The following is an 18,272-nucleotide window of genomic DNA, read 5'->3' as shown; positions in this document are numbered from 1 at the left end:
GTTGAAACCCATTTCAAGTCACTTTTTTGGCATTAGGGCCGACTTAGATTGAGATAAGTGCAAAATCTGCAATTAACAGAAAAATCAAACTTGGACTAAATTATTTTATATTGAATGCAGATCCTGAAAAGTACATCTTCTAAGTGTGCACCCTTCGTTGAGGCACAAACATTTTAATTACTAATTTAAATTACTATAGATAATTTCTTTATTTACATTTTAAATGATCAGCCTTATAAAAGTATTTAAGTAATTGTTGATTATTCATTGGATTGTAGCCCTTTTGGCTTTCCATAGAGCTTTATTGATATATATTGTATAAATATCCTGAACAGTCAGTCAGTCATTTTCTACCGCTTATTCCATAGTGGGTCGCGGGGAAGCTGGTGCCTATCTCCAGCAGTCTATGGGCGAGAGGCAGGGTTCACCCTGGACAGATCGCCAGTCCATCGCAGGGCAACCTATCGTGAACAATTCTACTGAAAAACACATTTAGATGGTAAACACAGAAAATACAAAAAGTTACAATAAACTCTTTGCACAAGTCTGTCTGTCCTTAAGCCAATACTTTGTTGAAGCACCAAAATGTAAATTGTGTCATTGATCCATCCATCCATTGTCTTTTACTGATCCTAGATCGGTTCATGGGAGAAACAGGTCCAGGAGGGAAACTCAGCCATCCTTCTCCTTATCCACATCCTTCTGCTCATTCTGGGGGATCTCAAGGTGTTTCAAGGCCAAACGGGATATATTGTATCTTCAGAGTTCTGAATCTTCCCCAGGTATTCCTCCCAGGGGGATGTGCCCAGAAAACCTCCAAAGGGAGTAGCCCCCGGAGGCATCCTGGTCAGATGCCCGAACCACCTCAACTGACTCCTTTCGCTGTGGTGGATTCACTGAAAAATTCATTCATTCATTTAAATGTTTTAAAAAATATCACATCTATATATTTATTAAATAAATTACTTCTTTATTGGATTGTGACACTTTAGGCCTTCCACAATATTTGATTTTATTTTTTTACTGTTGACAATCAATGGAAATATTACATTTTGCTAAACTCTGAAAGTAGAAGTTCTCATTAAATAACGTTTTTTTTTTTTTATTGGCTCAAATATAAATATTTAATGTAACATTTTTAAAGAACAGAAGATCTACTATGTGCACTTTAAGCCAGCTTAACAACAAAAACCTAATGTCCAAATAACAGGTATCATACTACTTTGGTTAATCTGCGGTGGCACATGTGAACCTTGCATTTGCTCGGTCAGTAACATTTTTGTAAACAAGGATACGCAAATCTGAAAAACAAATAACGCTTAAGATTATTTAGACCAATTTTTAGACTGACGTAGATGGAGTTAACCCAAATTCATGATCTTATAATCCAGCTGTGCAGTCTGCTATGCAAGAAAGGGGACACATGGCCAGGCGGATGATGACATCGGCACTGAGACTTTTTTTGATTGGCCTTTAATGACGATCAGCACGTTTAGACGGACAAATAGTAGTGCAGCTTGTTGCTGAATTAAATAAACAAATCCCCCTCTCTTTTTAATTAGATTGAATATGTTGGTGATGGTAAGAGTCATTTTGCAAATGATGCATGTAGCTCTAGATCACAGAAAGATTTTGTTTGTACTTAAACTGTTTTTGTTTATTATACATGTGCTGCCTATTATCTTAAGAGTAGATTTGCAGGTTGCATTATCTCTACAGGTTCGGCAGACACATTTACCTGTGACATCTTTTTCACAATGTCCAAAAACATTACGCATCACTGAGAGTAAGAGTGAAAACAACACAGCAGGCGGCAATAATCAGAAAAGAGCTCTAATGGCATTAAACCATGTGAATGGGATGAATTTTTTCTCTGCACAAACCCAGCAGGATCCTGCTGCACAGACAAGGAGCTGAGAAGCCTTTCAGATCTCACAGAGCTTCCTCTCAGCTTCTGCATGTCTGACCCTCCAAATGAGCATGCTGCATCAGTGAGAATTGGTGTTTCTGGGCGGCGCAATAAGTGGAGGAGAGCACATCAGAGTGCAGGGTATCTGAAAGCAGCAGAGCACAGAGAGGCAGGCACATCCGCCGCTGGAGGGATCAAATCTGTACCATCTGACGCTCAAGGATTTATGGGTTTAGTCAAAATTGCTTTTCCCACTGTGGAGATTAAGCACAGTAGGATGTTTTCCTCACAGCCCGTAGAATAGCCGGGTGTTGCTGCTGCTGTTTTTCTCTCTTATCAGCTCCGGCGCTGGAGAAGGGAATGTCTCAGGAGGGCAGAGGGCTCCAAACCCTGGTGGGAAGTGGATTCTGATTGACAGGAGTGGTCCCGTTCTCTGGGGAATGTGAACCATGCAGGTGGAAACGGTCCTTATGCTTCTCTGTGTTTGGCTGGTGGGCACAGCTGCAAAGATGGTTCAGCCAAGAGGTCACAAGCTGGAAACCTACAAACAAAGCAGGTAATGACCACCAAAAGGTGAATTGTTGTTATAAGAAAAGCTATTGTGAATATGCTTATTGATTCAGCAGAAAGAAAGCAAAGCTTTCAAGCTAAAATGCACCGAAATTGAAAGTTTTATTCCCAAATGGGACCTTAGTTTGTATTTATAGGTGTGCTCAATGTTGCCCACTTTTCCCTGCATCACCTGGACTGCTCCCTCCCCCTCAGAAAACAGACGTATTCAGACAGCAGGTCAGGCAGATGAGAGAGGGAGACCTAAATCCCCACATCTATTTATGCACGACGGGACAATGCTGTGTTTTCTTGCTCCACAACTGCTGCAGAATAGATAATGACTGTTTCCCTGCTGGATGCATTTGTAGCCAATGTCATTTCCAGGTGATTATTTGGGCTAATTGCAGCCTGGTCGATGTGTGCATTGGATTAAATGTGTTTAAAGGGGTCTGAACTAGACCAGAAAGTCGATGAAACATCTGCGTTTCAGCCGTTTAATGACTGATCTGGCCTTTACAAGTAATGTCTTTACAGAGATCTCATGACTGACCTCTGACATTTAGGAGACCATATGGATCATTTTTTTTTATTATAGGAAGCAGTGTTGTCTGACTGAGAAAAATCAGTTCTTGAAAGTATTTCAAGATTAATCTTCTGTCAGATAGTATCTGATCAGTCGATCTTAATTCAGAATACAGAATATTTCATGATTTCTGTTCATTGCAGGTAACATAATGTGCAAGTGTCTGCCAAACAATAACCTGTAAAAATGGAAAAGGGCTCCTGTTTCTTAAACAACAAATGAAATAGCTTATTTTTACCCAAGTAATTTGAAGCCTTTATATCTTTTAACAAAAATGCATTTCGCTATTTTATTCATTACTAAATATTTTTATAAAGCACCATATTAGGAATTCTGCTCAAACATTCAAAATTCCTGTTTTGCCTGAAGAAATAATTATTTGTACAAAAGTAGCTTTTCTTGCATTTAATATACAGCTTTATTATGGAATATTGAGAAATATTATTGAGATCATAAAATCTGGCTAAATATTACGTTCAGGATGTGACAGTAGAAGTGTATGCTAGGTGTTTATTGCTGTTTCATTAAAATTAGAAAATATATATTTTTTTATGTAGGGCACAGTTAAAGCTCACCTGGTTCAGCTGCAGTTTGTTGTTTTCTTCCCTCTGTTTTTTTGTCTGTCACATGTTTAAAAGGAAAAGAAAATACATTTCATGTTTCGATGCAGGCCTTTGAAACTATCCTTATTTGCACAAGTTTGCTATTTAATCTTCTGATCAAGCCTCTTTATCTGTACTAATTTGTTACCATACCATTCAGAATAAAATAACCTTACTTTTTTAAGCTACTGTAAGGGTCAATCCAAAACCAAAAATTAACATTTAAATATCTCCTTCACTCTTACATTTATTGTGACAGCTTATTCAAATAAGCAGTGTCTCATGAATAGGCTCTGTTGATGCACAACATGTAGCTTTGGTTCTGAAGGAGATGGTTTAATTCCCACTAATGAGAGAGATTGTTCACAAGAACAAAAAAATAAAAAATGAAAACAATGGTTTCAGTCCACTTACTCCACTCGTCGTCTTCTGCTTGTCCTTGTCCGGGACCGGGTTGCGGGGGCAGCAGATTCAGCAGAGACACCCAGACATCCCTCTCCCCAGACACCTCCTCCAGCTCCTCCGGGTGGAGCCCAAGGCGTTCCCAGGCCAGCAGAGAGACATAGTCCGTCCAATGTGTCCTGGGCCATCCCCTGGGTCTCCTCCCGGTGGGACGTGCCTGGAACACCTCCTGAGGAAAGCGTCCAGGAGGCATCCGGTATAGATGCCCGAGCCACCTCAACTGGCTCCTCTTGATGTGGAGGAGCAGCAGCTCTACTCCGAGCCCATCCCGGATGGCCGAGCTCCTCACCCTATCTCTAAGGGAGTGCCCGGCCACCCTACGGAGGAAGCTCATTTCAGCCGCTTGCATCCGGGATCTCGTTCTTTCGGTCATGACCCAAAGTTCATGGCCATAGGTGAGGGTAGGAACGTAGACCGACCAGTAAATCGAGAGCTTTACTTTTTGGTTCAGCTCTCTCTTCATCACAACGGACCGGCACAGCGACCCCATTACTGGGCCAGCAGACCATGTCATCTGCAAAAAGAAGAGACAAAATCCTCTGATCCCCAAACCGGACCCCCTCTGGCCCTTGGCTGCGCCTAGAAATCCTGTCCATAAAAGTTATGAACAGGACTGGTGACAAAGGGCAGCCCTGCCGGAGTCCAACATGCACCAGGAACAGGTCCGACTTAGTGCCGGCAATGCGAACCAAACTCCTGCTCCGCTTGTACAGAGACCGGATGGCCCCTAATAAAGGGCCCACGACTCCATACTCCTGGAGCACCCCCCACAGGGCATCACGAGGGACGCAGTCGAATGCTTTCTCCAGGTCCACAAAACACATGTAGACCGGTTGGGCAAACTTCCACGAACCCTCGAGTACCCTGTAGAGGGTATAGAGCTGGTCCAGTGTTCCATGGCCGGGACAAAAACCACACTGCTCCTCCTGAAGCCGAGGTTCGGCTATTGGCCGGACTCTCCTCTCCAATACCCTGGCGTAGGCCTTACCAGAGAGGCTAAGGAGTGTGATCCCCCTGTAGTTGGAACACACCCTCCGGTCACCCTTCTTATGAAGGGGGACCACCACCTCAGTCTGCCAGTCCAGAGACACTGTCCCCGACCGCCACGCAATGTTGAAGAGGCGTGTCAACCATGACAGCCCCACAACATCCAGAGACTTGAGGTACTTAGGGCGGATCTCATCCACCCCCGAAGCCCTGGCACTGCGGAGCTTTTTAACCACCTCGGTGACTTCAGCCTGGGTGATGAAAGAGTCCAACCCCGAGTCCCCAGCCTCTGTTTCCACCAGGGAATGCGTGATGGCAGGATTGAGGAGATCCTCGAAGTACTCCATCCACAGCCCGATAATGTCCCCAGTTGAGGTCAGCAGTCTCCCACCCCCACTGTAAACAGTGTTGGCGAAGCACTGCTTCCCCCTCCTGAGTCGCCGGACTGTTTGCCAGAATCGGCCGCAGCTACGGGCAGCAGCATCGACAATAGATGCGGAGAACATGGTCCACTCGGACTCTGTGTCTCCAACATCCCCCGGAATCTGGTCAAAGCTCTCCCGGAGGTGGGAGTTGAGTACATCCCTGGCCAAGGGCTCTGCCAGACGTTCGCAGCACACCCTTACTAAGTGCTTGGGCCTGCCAAGTCTGTCCAGCTTTCTCTTCCTCCAGCGGATCCAACTCACCACCAGGTTGTGATCAGTGGACAGCTCAGCCCCTCGCTTCACCCAAAACATGCGGCCGAAGGTGCCATGGACAAGTGTCCAAAACATGCGGCCGACGGTCTGATGATACGACAACAAAGTCGATCATTTACCTCCTGCCTAGGGTGTCCTGGTGCCAAGTGCACTGATGGACACCCTTATGTTTGAACATGGTGTTCATTATGGACAATCCGTGACTAGCACAGAAGTCCAATAACAAAGCACCACTCGGATTCAGATCGGGGAGGCCATTCCTCCCGATCACGCCTCTCCAAGTGTCACTGTCGTTTCCCACGTGGGCGTTGAAGTCCCCCAGCAGAATAAGGGAGTCCCCGGGAGGGGCACTATCCAGCACCCCTGACAGGGATGCCAAGAAGGCCGGGTACTCCGCACTACCGCTCAGCCCGTAGGCCGAAATGACAGTCAAAGACCTGTCCCCAACCCGAAGGCGCAGGGATGCGACCCTCTCATCCACCGGGGTAAACCCTAACACGAGACGGCTGAGCTGGGGGCAACAAGCAAACCCACCCCAGCCCGCTGCCTCTCCCCGTGGGCCACAGAGTAGAAGAGAGTCCAGCCCCTCTCGAGGAGATGGGTTCCAGAGCCCACGCTGTGCTCCGGCCGGGTCCCGCGAGGAGCAACCCAGCCACCAGGCACTCTCCGACGAGTCCCAACCCCAGGCCTGGCTCCAGGATGGGACCCCGACTTTGCCGTACCGGGCGACGTCACGTGCCTCGATTTAATAGTCGTCATGAGGGGTTCTTGAACCGCTCTTTGTCTGTACTCCATTCATTACATAATACATTCCATATGGTACCATGTTTCTACATGTTCTGCACACGTTCTGTCACTTCATTTATTAACAAATACTTCCTTATACCCTGTAACATTAATATGTATCTGCCTTGTTTCAGTACCATGCACCTTTGAGTAAATAATGCTCTAGCATCGCCCTTATATGCATCATTTGATCGCTAGCTGATCCCAGGGAGCCACAGACGTTTGTGACAGTTGCAAAAATTCTGTGACATGAGCTTAGAAATGTAATATGTACCACACATATATAGGTCTCAGCGCTAAACAAATACCGCAGGAATGACTAGCGATAACTTCACTTAATCTCATGCTACACAATGCAGATGCTCAGTCTATGCCAAAGAAGATTCATTCACTCCGGCATGCTGAATGCTTGAATTGGCTCTAACGGCAAGGAATTACAACCTATTTTTTCATAAATTCAGATTATCATTAATTGACAGCTTGGGGATGCCCATAGACCAGAATGATTACATAAAGATAAAGAGTAAAAAGCAAAGTCAGGGGCTCATCATAGGCAACACGTTTACTTTATAATTAGATAGACAGATCGAAACATTATTCCAGGCTTTATGGTCCAGTTAAAAAAACAAACAAAAACAGGATAGTAGTAAGCAACCACACAACACAATTATATATCTGCAATCATCAAAAACAGTTACTGAAAAGTTAATAAAAGACAGCTGCACCAGTTTCTCTACAGCTGAGAATGGTATCGTGTAGAGCTCTACCTTGGCCATGAGCTCTACCTACGGCCATGATAATCTTATTGTCAGATTCATTTAGACGATATATAAACTTATAGAGGAGGTTTCTAATCACAGCCTGCACCGCCCCACCTAGGTCTTTTTACAAATACTCTTAATGCATCGCTGTAGACATCCTGAATTCTTGTCAGACTTGTCTTTTTATAGTCTGACCAAAAGTGTGCAGCGTAGAATGCCATGCGATGTGCTTTAAAAAGAGAGCTTCTTACCTAACCCATGCAAATTGAATTTACGTGGGAGAATATTTGCCTAAGCGTACAACACTGCTTACTAATGTCATCATCATCTGTCATGTCTTCTGAAAATAATAAAGATATTACATTTTTTACTAACTCCAACTATATTATCTGACAGTTTGAATTTAGGAAGTTTTAAAGGACTTTGAAAGACATGACAGGGCTTGATGTATAACAAAATACAATAGATGTTTTTTTACATTATATCTATGTAAAAGTATTTTTAGATTCACTCATACATGGCAGTACAAGAAACTCCTCTGTAGTACCTCACTGCTCTGCTACAACAGTCCGGTTTTATTCCCTCTTTGTCAAAACATGTCAACAAAGGCCAGCCAACACGTTAATGATCAAGGAGCTATTGTTTTATTCCAGCTGTCTGGACAGGTGTTAAAGTTTTAATCTTTAAAACTTTAATCTGAAGACAGTGATTCTGCCCCATTTTAAAGTTACCCACTTTCACACAATGCAACAGGGAACAACACTCTCCAATTATTTTTACCTCCGCCTTCGTCCCTCACTGTTGGTTGGAGTAAGGGGGAGTCTGGTTTAGCCTAAACAGGTTGAGGAATGGTTGAGGTGCAAACACACCCTCCATTTCTGCTACATGTGTGACCCCTTCTCTTTTCCAATGGTTATAATCAGTCTGAGGTACCCTCAATCCTTGTGGTTTTTAGTATAATAATGGCCACCAGTGGGCTCTACATGGACACACTTTATCAGTGTATTATTTTACTTAGTACCCCTACACATAGCCCATTCTAAAATGGCCAAACTCTAACACTCAGTAGTTTAATCTTATCTCCGCAACAACCCTATACCATTCCAAACCTTTTGTAAAGTGCCTTGAGACGGCATGTGTCGAGAATTGGCGCTATATAAATAACACTGAATTGAATTGAAACAGTGTGGCAGGAGCTTTGAAAATGCATGGCTATATACATGATTAGGGTCAGCGTTGCTCACTATCCATGGGTAGCTGTTCCAATCATTGATGCTACTTCTCACAATACCGTTTTCCTTGGTGATTCTGCCATCCTACAATTTCTAACTATGTTTGGCAAAAACGCTTCTATTTTTGAAGATATTTTTATTGTGAAAATCAAACATTATTAGTGTCAAGGTAGCAAACCTTCTTTCTCTTTTAATACTGGATTTATAGTTTATTCATATGTCACACATTTTTTTCTTTTCCTTAAATCACTTACACTTTTGGATTTCAGAAAACTGATTTCCAAACATTATCCAGATTCTTTCATCATTCTGTGTCAAATGGCAGGAAAGTAGTAAAACAGAGAAGGAATGCCCCAAAGGTCAATGCTGTTGACTTGGCTTACTTTAATATAATGCCTCCCAAGACTCACAGCCAGAGATTTGTGACATAAATACTTATATCATGATAAAAAATTCAAAACTATACTATACAAGGATTTTACTGACTTTTCCACATTTGCTTCTTTGGCTAAAGCCGTAATTTGCATAAAGGCCACAATGAATAAAAATGAGGTAGTTAAGTTATCAGTTAAGAAAAGTGCCCCAAAGAAATCCACACAATACTTATATACAATGGCACAATAAAGACATTCATCAATAAATGAAGAAAATGTGGGATGACAGTGACATTACAGAAAGTGGACATATCTTCAAAGGTATTTGAGAAACAAGGCCGGATATGGCATCACCATCTGAGAGATCTGGAGAACATTTGCAAGGCAGAGTTGGCAAACATTAAGTCAAGATGTGAGATGCTGACAGACTCCATCCAAATAAATTGAATGCTGATTTTGAATCAAAAGTTGCATAAACAAACAGTTTAAGGGTTTGCATATCAGCAACAGCTTTTATATATCTTTTCTTTCTAATCATCTTCTACACGGCCATTATTCCGTCTGTCCTCTGTTCATCCATCACTGTGTGGTTTGGCTCATCCACAAAACCGGACAGGTCCAGCCTGCAATAAACATTGAGGTCTGGAGAGAGGATCATCAGGGCTGACTTACCCTCCATCCTGGACTTGTAAAAGTCAAAGGTTAGGAAAAGGGTAGCTAACATCTCTGCAGACCCACACATCCTGGACACAAGCTGTTTAGATTTTTACCTTCAGCTCTGTGCTGCAGAGACAGTTTATTCCCCCATGCTGTCTCTCTAATGAACACAATGAACACCTTACAGTCTGAGTATTCAGCTACGCTGCTGTGAAAGAAAATAATCATATTTGCACTACCACAACCTTTCATTCTAATTTTATTTCTTCTAAAGTTTATATATTTATACCTATAGACACTGTGAACGCTTGAAAACAAAGCCAAACTCCTAGCTTGTGCACGCAGTCTTGGCCAATAAAGCTGATTCTGAGTCTAATGGATTAATTTCTTCTCACTTCAACTGCACACAGTAGTTAAATCTCACCTGATATGTGGAAAAGTTTTGAAATGAATTATCATCGTCTCACAAAATCTGTCATTTTAACAAGGGTGTTTAGTCTTCTGAGAGCCCCCCCTCAAAAATTTCAAGTTATATTTTATTATCACCTATATGAACAATTATTCTGCAACTTATTTCTGCAACTGTGGCTGTTTTAGCCCTCAAAATACATAAACTACACCAGATAGTATTGTAGAAAACTTTATACCAACTTGTAAACTAAAAGCAACTGCATTGTGGTAATTCAGATCAATTTGTAAATATTATTGGATGTATTGGTTTTTATTTGTTCATTTGATTAGGAAATGGACCAGTTTGCCTTGAAATAAATAATAGAATGAAAAAAAAAAAAAATGAACACATTTTGAATAGTGACATCATGCTTGGTGGTATGGCTCTAGCATCCCTTTCTAAAACTGTCCAAATGTAATTGCCTCACCTGACACCTGGGGAGTGGTGTAATAAGCAATTTCCTGGGATTGCTTCAGGTGTCATGGTGTGGTGCCCACAGAAACTGAACCCTGCTTCCTACATCATTATTCAAACAGTGATAAATACAACTTATGTAAATAAGTCATTAGAGAAATGAACACTTTGGACAAGCAACACTTGAGTTAGAGGAATTTGAGAAACAAAATAAGAGGAAGTTTCCTGTGAATAATAAGTGTACAGCAGCGATTCCCTGATTGCCATTTAAAAATATCAGCACAAAGTGCAGCTGTAGCCTGTTGCCTCAAGTGAGAAACTGTCTTTGAATTAATATCTGCGGAAGATGATAAGATTTCCCAAGTGTGCGAGTACAGCGTTGTATGCCTTAAAATGCCATCAGCGTCGTGATTTGCATCCACTTAATATATTCAACAAACCCTGTCAAATCATAATCCCCCCCGCCATCACTTTTCATGCTTCAACTGTTATTTCTAGATCAGAGGCGACATAAAAATGGGTTCATTGTTAAGATTCTCCTCCATCTGAGGGAAATAATTTGGTTTTAATTATTAAACAGCTGCAGTGTGCACAGATCCTGACAAAAGTGTTCAAGTTTATGGCCTGGCGAGTTCTACCGATCATGTCAGAAAAAGCTATTATTGTGATCATCTGAGCCTTGATGAGATTGAGATGATCATTATAATAAAAGCACAGCACAGTTTTTATTATTATTATTATCATTATTATTAAATCCCATTTGGCTCTGAGCTTTAAATACCAGTGTCATTGTGTTATCAACTCTGAACTCCCTTGTTTGCTGTTGTTTCTTCCTGCAGCTTGTTAAAAGTCACCTCGCTTCAGTCTTCTTCCCGCTGACATGCAGGCTCAGTAAATGCAAATTGCATGTAGATCTCACTGCTCCTCTGACCAGGGAGGTCTCAGACATTTATGTTGAATCCAACTCCCACCTCCACCACCTCCATCCGACTGTTTCTCATCAACTGTCTCCTCTCTTGACTGTGAAATCCCCAAGGTGATGCTGCTCGTGGGTTTGTGGGAGTTTTCACAGCATTAGTTTCCTCACTCAACGCCTCAAATTTGGGGACCTGAGAGGAGGATTTTTGTTGGACAGAGGAGGCCCACAGACAGAGAGCAGCAGAGAAGAAAACCCTCACGATAATATGGAGAGGTTGCTGCAAGATCTTTGGTCACATTTTGAAGAGAAATGCCCAAAGGCTACATTTCTAAAAGAAACCAAACTCAGCCCTTTCCATGTTTTGTTGGAATACATGAAATATGAGGAATACATTATCACTCTTTATATTCTTTTCCCTTTCACTTGTGTTCAGGTTTGTAACTCTTGATATTTAAATACATTTCCACATCCCAAGTTAAGAAATAGGTTAAAAAAAAAGTGTGCAAGAACAAAAGTAAGCAGAAAGCAGCCGAGAACACAGACCAAGAGTGATGACATATTCTAAATTCATAAAGAGAATATTTATATGATTTATCCAGTGAGGAGGGGGTCCAGAGACTGTTGTCTGAGTTAAGTAGTTTGAAAACCTAATAAACAAGCACCCTAAAGAAGGGCTTAAAGCCTCTCTGAAGGTAAGTCCAGTAATTCACCACAGTTTGACTTTGCAATTTTCTGCTGCAGTTCTGAGCAATAGCTGTTACTCTGATGTGCACAAGCATATGTAGCACATTCTGTCAAACAGATGTATCCCCAGAGCAGCCCAGTTTATATGCTGGTAAAGACTCCCAGTCATCCAGGACATGGTAAATCCAAAAAAGCTTAAAAAACAAAACAACTGGACTTCAGTTCTTGTAGTTTAAGATGTTTCGCTCTTTATCTGAAGGGCTTTCTCAAGTTTGAAGAATTCAAATTGAAAAAATCCTTCAGATGAAGAGTGAAATGTCTTCAAGTACAAGAACTGAAGATTAGTTCATATTAGAGGCCCATGCAGTGGTTTGGCACTTTGGCACTTACTTTTGTCCATGTAATCAGTCCATGTTTTATTGAAGATTTAACTCCACTACAGTAATGTAGCTGTCAAAAGATTATTCTGAACACATCATTTGTTATGCCACTCCAACTATATGTTTCCTCTCAACAACATGGTGTTACTTCAAGTAAATGCTGCTGGAGTTGGATTTGAAGTTGAAATAATGTAAAGAGATCAGAATGCAACTGCAGTCAAACTTTCTCTCCTTCATTTGGCTCAGACACTGAAAACAAAAATGAGTCGAAGCAGAAGCTAAGCAGTAAAGCTAAGAGGCCATTGAAACTGCTGGTCAGGCCCAGGGATTGGTAAAAGTGAAAAAATTCACATCTTCAGGTGGCCCGGTTTACTTTTTCTCAGATTTTTAGACCAGACCAAACAAAGTCATGTAATTGCAACATATTGTTTTGGAGCCAGTTTTTTGGCAGGATTGTGTTGATCAAGAAGAAAAAAAGCACAAAGAAGAAAGTCCATCTTATCAGGGTTTCTGTTGCTACTTTGGTGTCCAAATGTAGTTGTGCACCTGCAGAGACATTTTCAAACTCTTTTGTCTTTAAATTCACACTTTTACTTTTATTTTCGCTCTACTTCTTGTTCTTTCTCTTAAATGTGCTGCCCTTACGTCAAATCCTCTCTTTCTGCTTTTGGTACGCTGACCTGACAAATCGCTCCAGGGTCCAAATATAACCGTTGTAACCATTTCAGAAATAAAGGTTTTTCAGGGTGTGGCGGTGGTGCAGGGGAAAAGTGCACGACCCATATTCAGAGGCTGCAGTCGTCAGTGCAGGCGTCGCAGGTTTGACTCCTGGCCCAGGTGACCTTTGCTGCATGTCTTTCACCCCTTTCCTGTCAGATTACTGTTGAAAAAACAAAGGCCACTAGCGCCCAATAATAAAGCTTTTTTTATTTACATTTCTCTTAAGAAAACATCCATCAAACACTGCAGTCCAGATGACCCGTCATTCTCCATATATGGTACTCACTTCCTGTGAGAAATCAAAGGTCGTTTTGTTGTCCAAAAATAATTTTAAAACAATGTATATGCTTTGAAAACCAATGGGAAGGTCAAATATGAGTTCTTTTTGTTCTGTACTCTCATATTCATATTTATGACTTGAAAACTTGATGATTGCGTTGTATTTGATATTACAGTTATCCGTTTTTTCAGTTGCTGTTCTTGTTATTGTAGGCCTTCTACAGTAAACATGTCCAGAGTGACCTCTGCAGAAATTTGGCCCAGTAACCGTAATGCGGCCTCAGCAGTGATGTATGCCCAAAGGCCCACAGCTGCAGAGCACAGCAGGGACAATATTGGGACCACACAGAGCAAAGCGGACAGGCAGCCTGCATGTGCCGTAGGCGAACAGAGAGGGGATTGCAGAGGCATTTCTGCCAAGAGGATTATGAGCCAGCTGCTGGGTAGACGTGGATGTGTTGCAATCATTGGCCTCTCACTGCGCTCTAGCCTTAACCCAATGAAACCGTGTTCTTTTGCTCTCATTTTGCTCTCCCATTATTCTCACTTTGTTTGTGCAGTTCCTGCATCTCAGCTCCTCTCCCCCTTTGATACTTCTTCAATGCATGTCTGCAGTTGACACAGGGATTTGGCTTTGCCTGTCACAGCACACTTTACTCTATTAATCCATTTTAGTTTCTTTTTGTTTTATTCATTCTGTCCCTCTTTCTGCTTGTGGCCTAAAAATTATACCTAAAGTACAAAGAGACAGTGGCCATGTTGGAAAATAACACCAAAAAATTGTAGCTTGCTTTAAACTGGATGATAATATAAATAAATGTATTTCATGACACAAATGTCAAATATTTCAGATTATCAAAAAAAATGTAATATAAAATGAAGATAATCTGAATAAATGCAAAGGAAGTTTATAAATAATCATTTTATTTATTAGGGGAAAACCAACCTGGGCCTAAAGCTAATAACTGGTAGCGCCAACTAAAGAAACATTTAAAACACTATAATAATGAGTGTTTCACATTGCTGCGGACCTACTGTTCTCTGCAGATTTTTTTTTTTAGAATTCAGTCATATTGTAGGACTTTTAAGAATGAATACTCAGTTTAATGTCATGCCACCGCATCTCAATTAGATGCATAAGTCCAGACTTTACTAGGTCACTCCAAAACCTTATATATATATATATTTTTTTTGCCATTCAGATGTAGACTTGTATGCTTTGAATCATTGTCCCGCTGCATAATCGAAGTATTATGCCAAAGATTCTCCGGGAAGGATTTTCAGGTAGGGAGCAGAATGCATGGCAAGCCGTCCAGAAGGAATATGCAAAGGGATAAATTTAAAGAAAATAATTAATAAACCTCCCATAATGTTTTCTTTACTGTTGTTATTGTTTTTACTAACAGGACACGACGAGAAACCAAAATGGAGGGAGGAGGTGGTCAGAAGTCTGGAAGGTAAAATTTTAAAAATTCTAAGCTAAAGTGTTTTTTTCCATTAAAAGCCATATTAAACTTTTGCCAACATCAGGTTTACAACATTTTGCTCTTATTTTCCTAACAGTCCAATTTACAAACGAAGCCCAGATCTGACAAAAAACCCAATGACAAAATCAGAGCAGCTCCTGAGAATAGATGATCACGATTTCACCATGAGACCAGCATTCGGAGGTTAGAAACACTCATTTGCTCTTTTCGATATGATGCCATTTACAAACCAACGGCTTGGAAATGCTAAGATAAGATCCGATTAGTGTGTGTGTTTTTTTGTTTTAACCTTTTTGTTCTGCAGGCTCTAAGCTCTCAGAGACCTTTGTGACACCATCACTAAAAACTGTTCCTCTTTCTGATTGCAGCTCTGTGCTTTACATGTTTTGGTTTTGTGTTTACTGGAAGGATTTGTCTTCAGCTATTTTGGATTGAACGATTATGTCAAGATAAATGCAAACAGGCAGATAGTTATTATATAATGTATTTATTATCTGTTATATGCTCTTATAAAGCAGAAAAAGACAAACACAAAAGCTTTATTTAGCAGCAACAACCCAGCAATGACTGCTTTTAATTTACAACACGTGCTGCTATTTATTTTTATCAGAGTACTTTTAATCCCACAGCAATCTGCTGCTGAACACACACCAAGTGACCCTTTGCAGAATCCCTTTGCAATGTCCAATTTGAACCTTGAAGAGGAAAAGAGAGCTGGACTGTATCCAGTGTTGCATCAGCTTTTATCCTTTGTTATGACCTGATTGTTGTTTTGTGCTTGTGGGAATATGATGATGCAGAGTACAGGGGCTGAAATAGGTCAAAGATAAATCAAAGCCTTACTGTCACAGCTGTACCACAAGCGGTTGCTGTGTACTGGTGCGTGCACCATTGTTTCCTACTTTTAAACATTGTTTCTATCATAGAAAGTTTCAAACCACTGTAGTGAATATGAGCTACTTTAAAAATGATTAGTGTTCATATCTCAAAAATCAAATCAAATCAATTCATTATATTTTTGAGAAATAATATTTATTTAAAGAATCAACACAGAAATAAAAATGTATAGCTACACTGTAGCTAAAAAAAAGAGTTCAAGTAGACAAAGGTGATCACAAAAGTAAGTTATCAAGAATTTGTTTGAATCTCAGAAGTCAAGAGAAATTTTTTAATGGTCTAATTCAGACTTGTACAGTACAGACCAAAGGTTTGGACACACCTTCTCATTCAAAGAGTTTTCTTTATTTTCATGACTATGAATATTATAGCTTCACACTGAAGGCATCAAAACTATGAATTAACACATGTGGAATTATATACTGAACAAAAAAGTGTGAAACAACTGAAAATATGTCTTATATTCTAGGTTCTTCAAAGTAGCCACCATTTGCTTTGATTACTGCTCCGCACACTCTTGGTATTCTGTTGATGAGCTTCAAGAGGTAGTCACCTGAAATGGTTTTCCAACAGTCTTGAAGGAGTTCCCAGAGATGCTTAGCACTTGTTGGCCCTTTTGCCTTCACTCTGCGGTCCAGCTCACCCCAAACCATCTCGATTGGGTTCAGGTCCGGTGACTGTGGAGGCCAGGTCATCTGGTGCAGCACCCTATCACTCTCCTTCTTGGTCAAATAGCCCTTAAACAGCCTGGAGGTGTGTTTGGGGTCATTGTCCTGTTGAAAAATAAATGATGGTCCAACTAAATGCAAACCGGATGGAATAGCATGCAGCTGCAAGATGCTGTGGTAGCCATGCTGGTTCAGTATGCCTTCAATTTTGAATAAATCCCCAACAGTGTCACCAGCAAAGCACCCCCACACCATCACACCTCCTCCTCCATGCTTCACGGTGGGAACCAGGCATGTAGAGTCCATCCATTCACCTCTTCTGCGCCGCACAAAGACACGGTGGTTGGAACCAAACATCTCAAACTTTGACTCATCAGACCAAAGCACAGATTTCCACTGGTCTAATGTCCGTTCCTTGTGTTCTTTAGCCCAAACAAGTCTCTTCTGCTTGTTGCCTCTCCTCAGCAGTGGTTTCCTTGCAGCTATTTTACCATGAAGGCCTGATTCACACAGTCTCCTCTTAACAGTTGTTCTAGAGATGTGTCTGCTGCTAGAACTCTGTGTGGCATTGACCTGTTCTCTAATCTGAGCTGCTGTTAACCTGCGATTTCTGAGGCTGGTGACTCAGATGAACTTATCGTCCGCAGCAGAGGTGACTCTTGGTCTTCCTTTCCTGGGGCGGTCCTCATGTGAGCCAATTTCTTTGTAGCACTTGATGGTTTTTGCGACTGCACTTGGGAACACTTTCAAAGTTTTCCCAATTGTTCGGACTGACTGACCTTTATTTCTTAAAGTAATGATGGCCACTCGTTTTTCTTTACTTAGCTGCTTTTTTCTTGCCATAATACAAATTCTAACAGTCTATTCAGTAGGACTATCAGCTGTGTACTGTATCCACCTCCTGCACAACACAACTGATGGTCCCAACCCCATTTATAAGGCTTGAAATCCCACTTATTAAACCTGACATGGCACACCTGTGAAGTGAAAACCATTTCAGGTGACGACCTCTTGAAGCTCATCAACAGAATGTCAAGAGTGTGCGGAGCAGTAATCAAAGCAAAAGGTGGCTACTTTGAAGAACCTAGAATATAAGACATATTTTCAGTTGTTTCACACTTTTTTGTTCAGTATATAATTCCACGTGCTAATTCATAGTTTTGATGCCTTCAGTGTGAAGCTACAATATTCATAGTCATGAAAATAAAGAAAACTTTTTGAATGAGAAGGTGTGTCCAAACCTTTGGTCTGTACTGTATGTCCTGTTATAATCTAAAATAAACAAAGCTTGATTAAGGATCATCATTGGGTCGGGTCAGACCTCTTTGAAGGACAAAAGCTTTCCGAGACTTCGACTTTGTCTGTGACTTCAAACACATTGCAGCCTCTCGGCAGCTCAAGGTTCCAGGAGAGGAGTCGTCATTAAGTCCTAACCAGTCCATCAGAAGTGCATTTTGGTGTAACTATAGCAAGAAGTTGACAGGGGAGGAAATATTAAACACTCAAGTTTGGATTTCCTTTATGGGATCTAAAAGACAGAACGTGTGCAACTACAAAGTATTTTAGTTACTGTAATGGTGCAACAACAGTTCCAAATGTTAGAAAAAACATTAATTATTTTGAAAAACCAACTCGTTATTTTAAAAAAGCTGGTCTAATGACTAAACTAAGGGTTTGTTTTGACTAAACTGTAAAATCTAGAGTGCTAGCTAATGTGGCCACAGAGCACAGAGTTCTTATGGGAGAAAGGTGTAATATGCACATTTATCA

At 41.2% G+C, this 18,272-nt stretch overlaps 1 protein-coding gene across 1 annotated transcript in view; it reads left to right on the top strand.

The window, feature by feature from the left end:
* Positions 1-1,889: 1,889 nt before the first annotated feature.
* Positions 1,890-18,272, top strand: part of LOC124884954 (gamma-aminobutyric acid receptor subunit rho-1-like) — a 42,146-nt gene continuing 25,763 nt past the window's right edge. Inside the window, exons 1-3 of the mRNA XM_047393023.1 lie at positions 1,890-2,465; positions 14,857-14,907; positions 15,014-15,120. Of these exons, the coding sequence (XP_047248979.1) occupies positions 2,359-2,465; positions 14,857-14,907; positions 15,014-15,120 (265 nt within the window). The 5' untranslated portion in view covers positions 1,890-2,358. The remainder of the gene's footprint in view (positions 2,466-14,856; positions 14,908-15,013; positions 15,121-18,272) is intronic.

The sequence above is a fragment of the Girardinichthys multiradiatus genome, chromosome 19 (genome assembly GCF_021462225.1).
Source record: "Girardinichthys multiradiatus isolate DD_20200921_A chromosome 19, DD_fGirMul_XY1, whole genome shotgun sequence".
Classification (NCBI taxonomy): domain Eukaryota; kingdom Metazoa; phylum Chordata; class Actinopteri; order Cyprinodontiformes; family Goodeidae; genus Girardinichthys; species Girardinichthys multiradiatus.
Note: the sequence above shows the minus strand (reverse complement) of the source record. Positions and strands in the feature narration are given on the sequence as shown.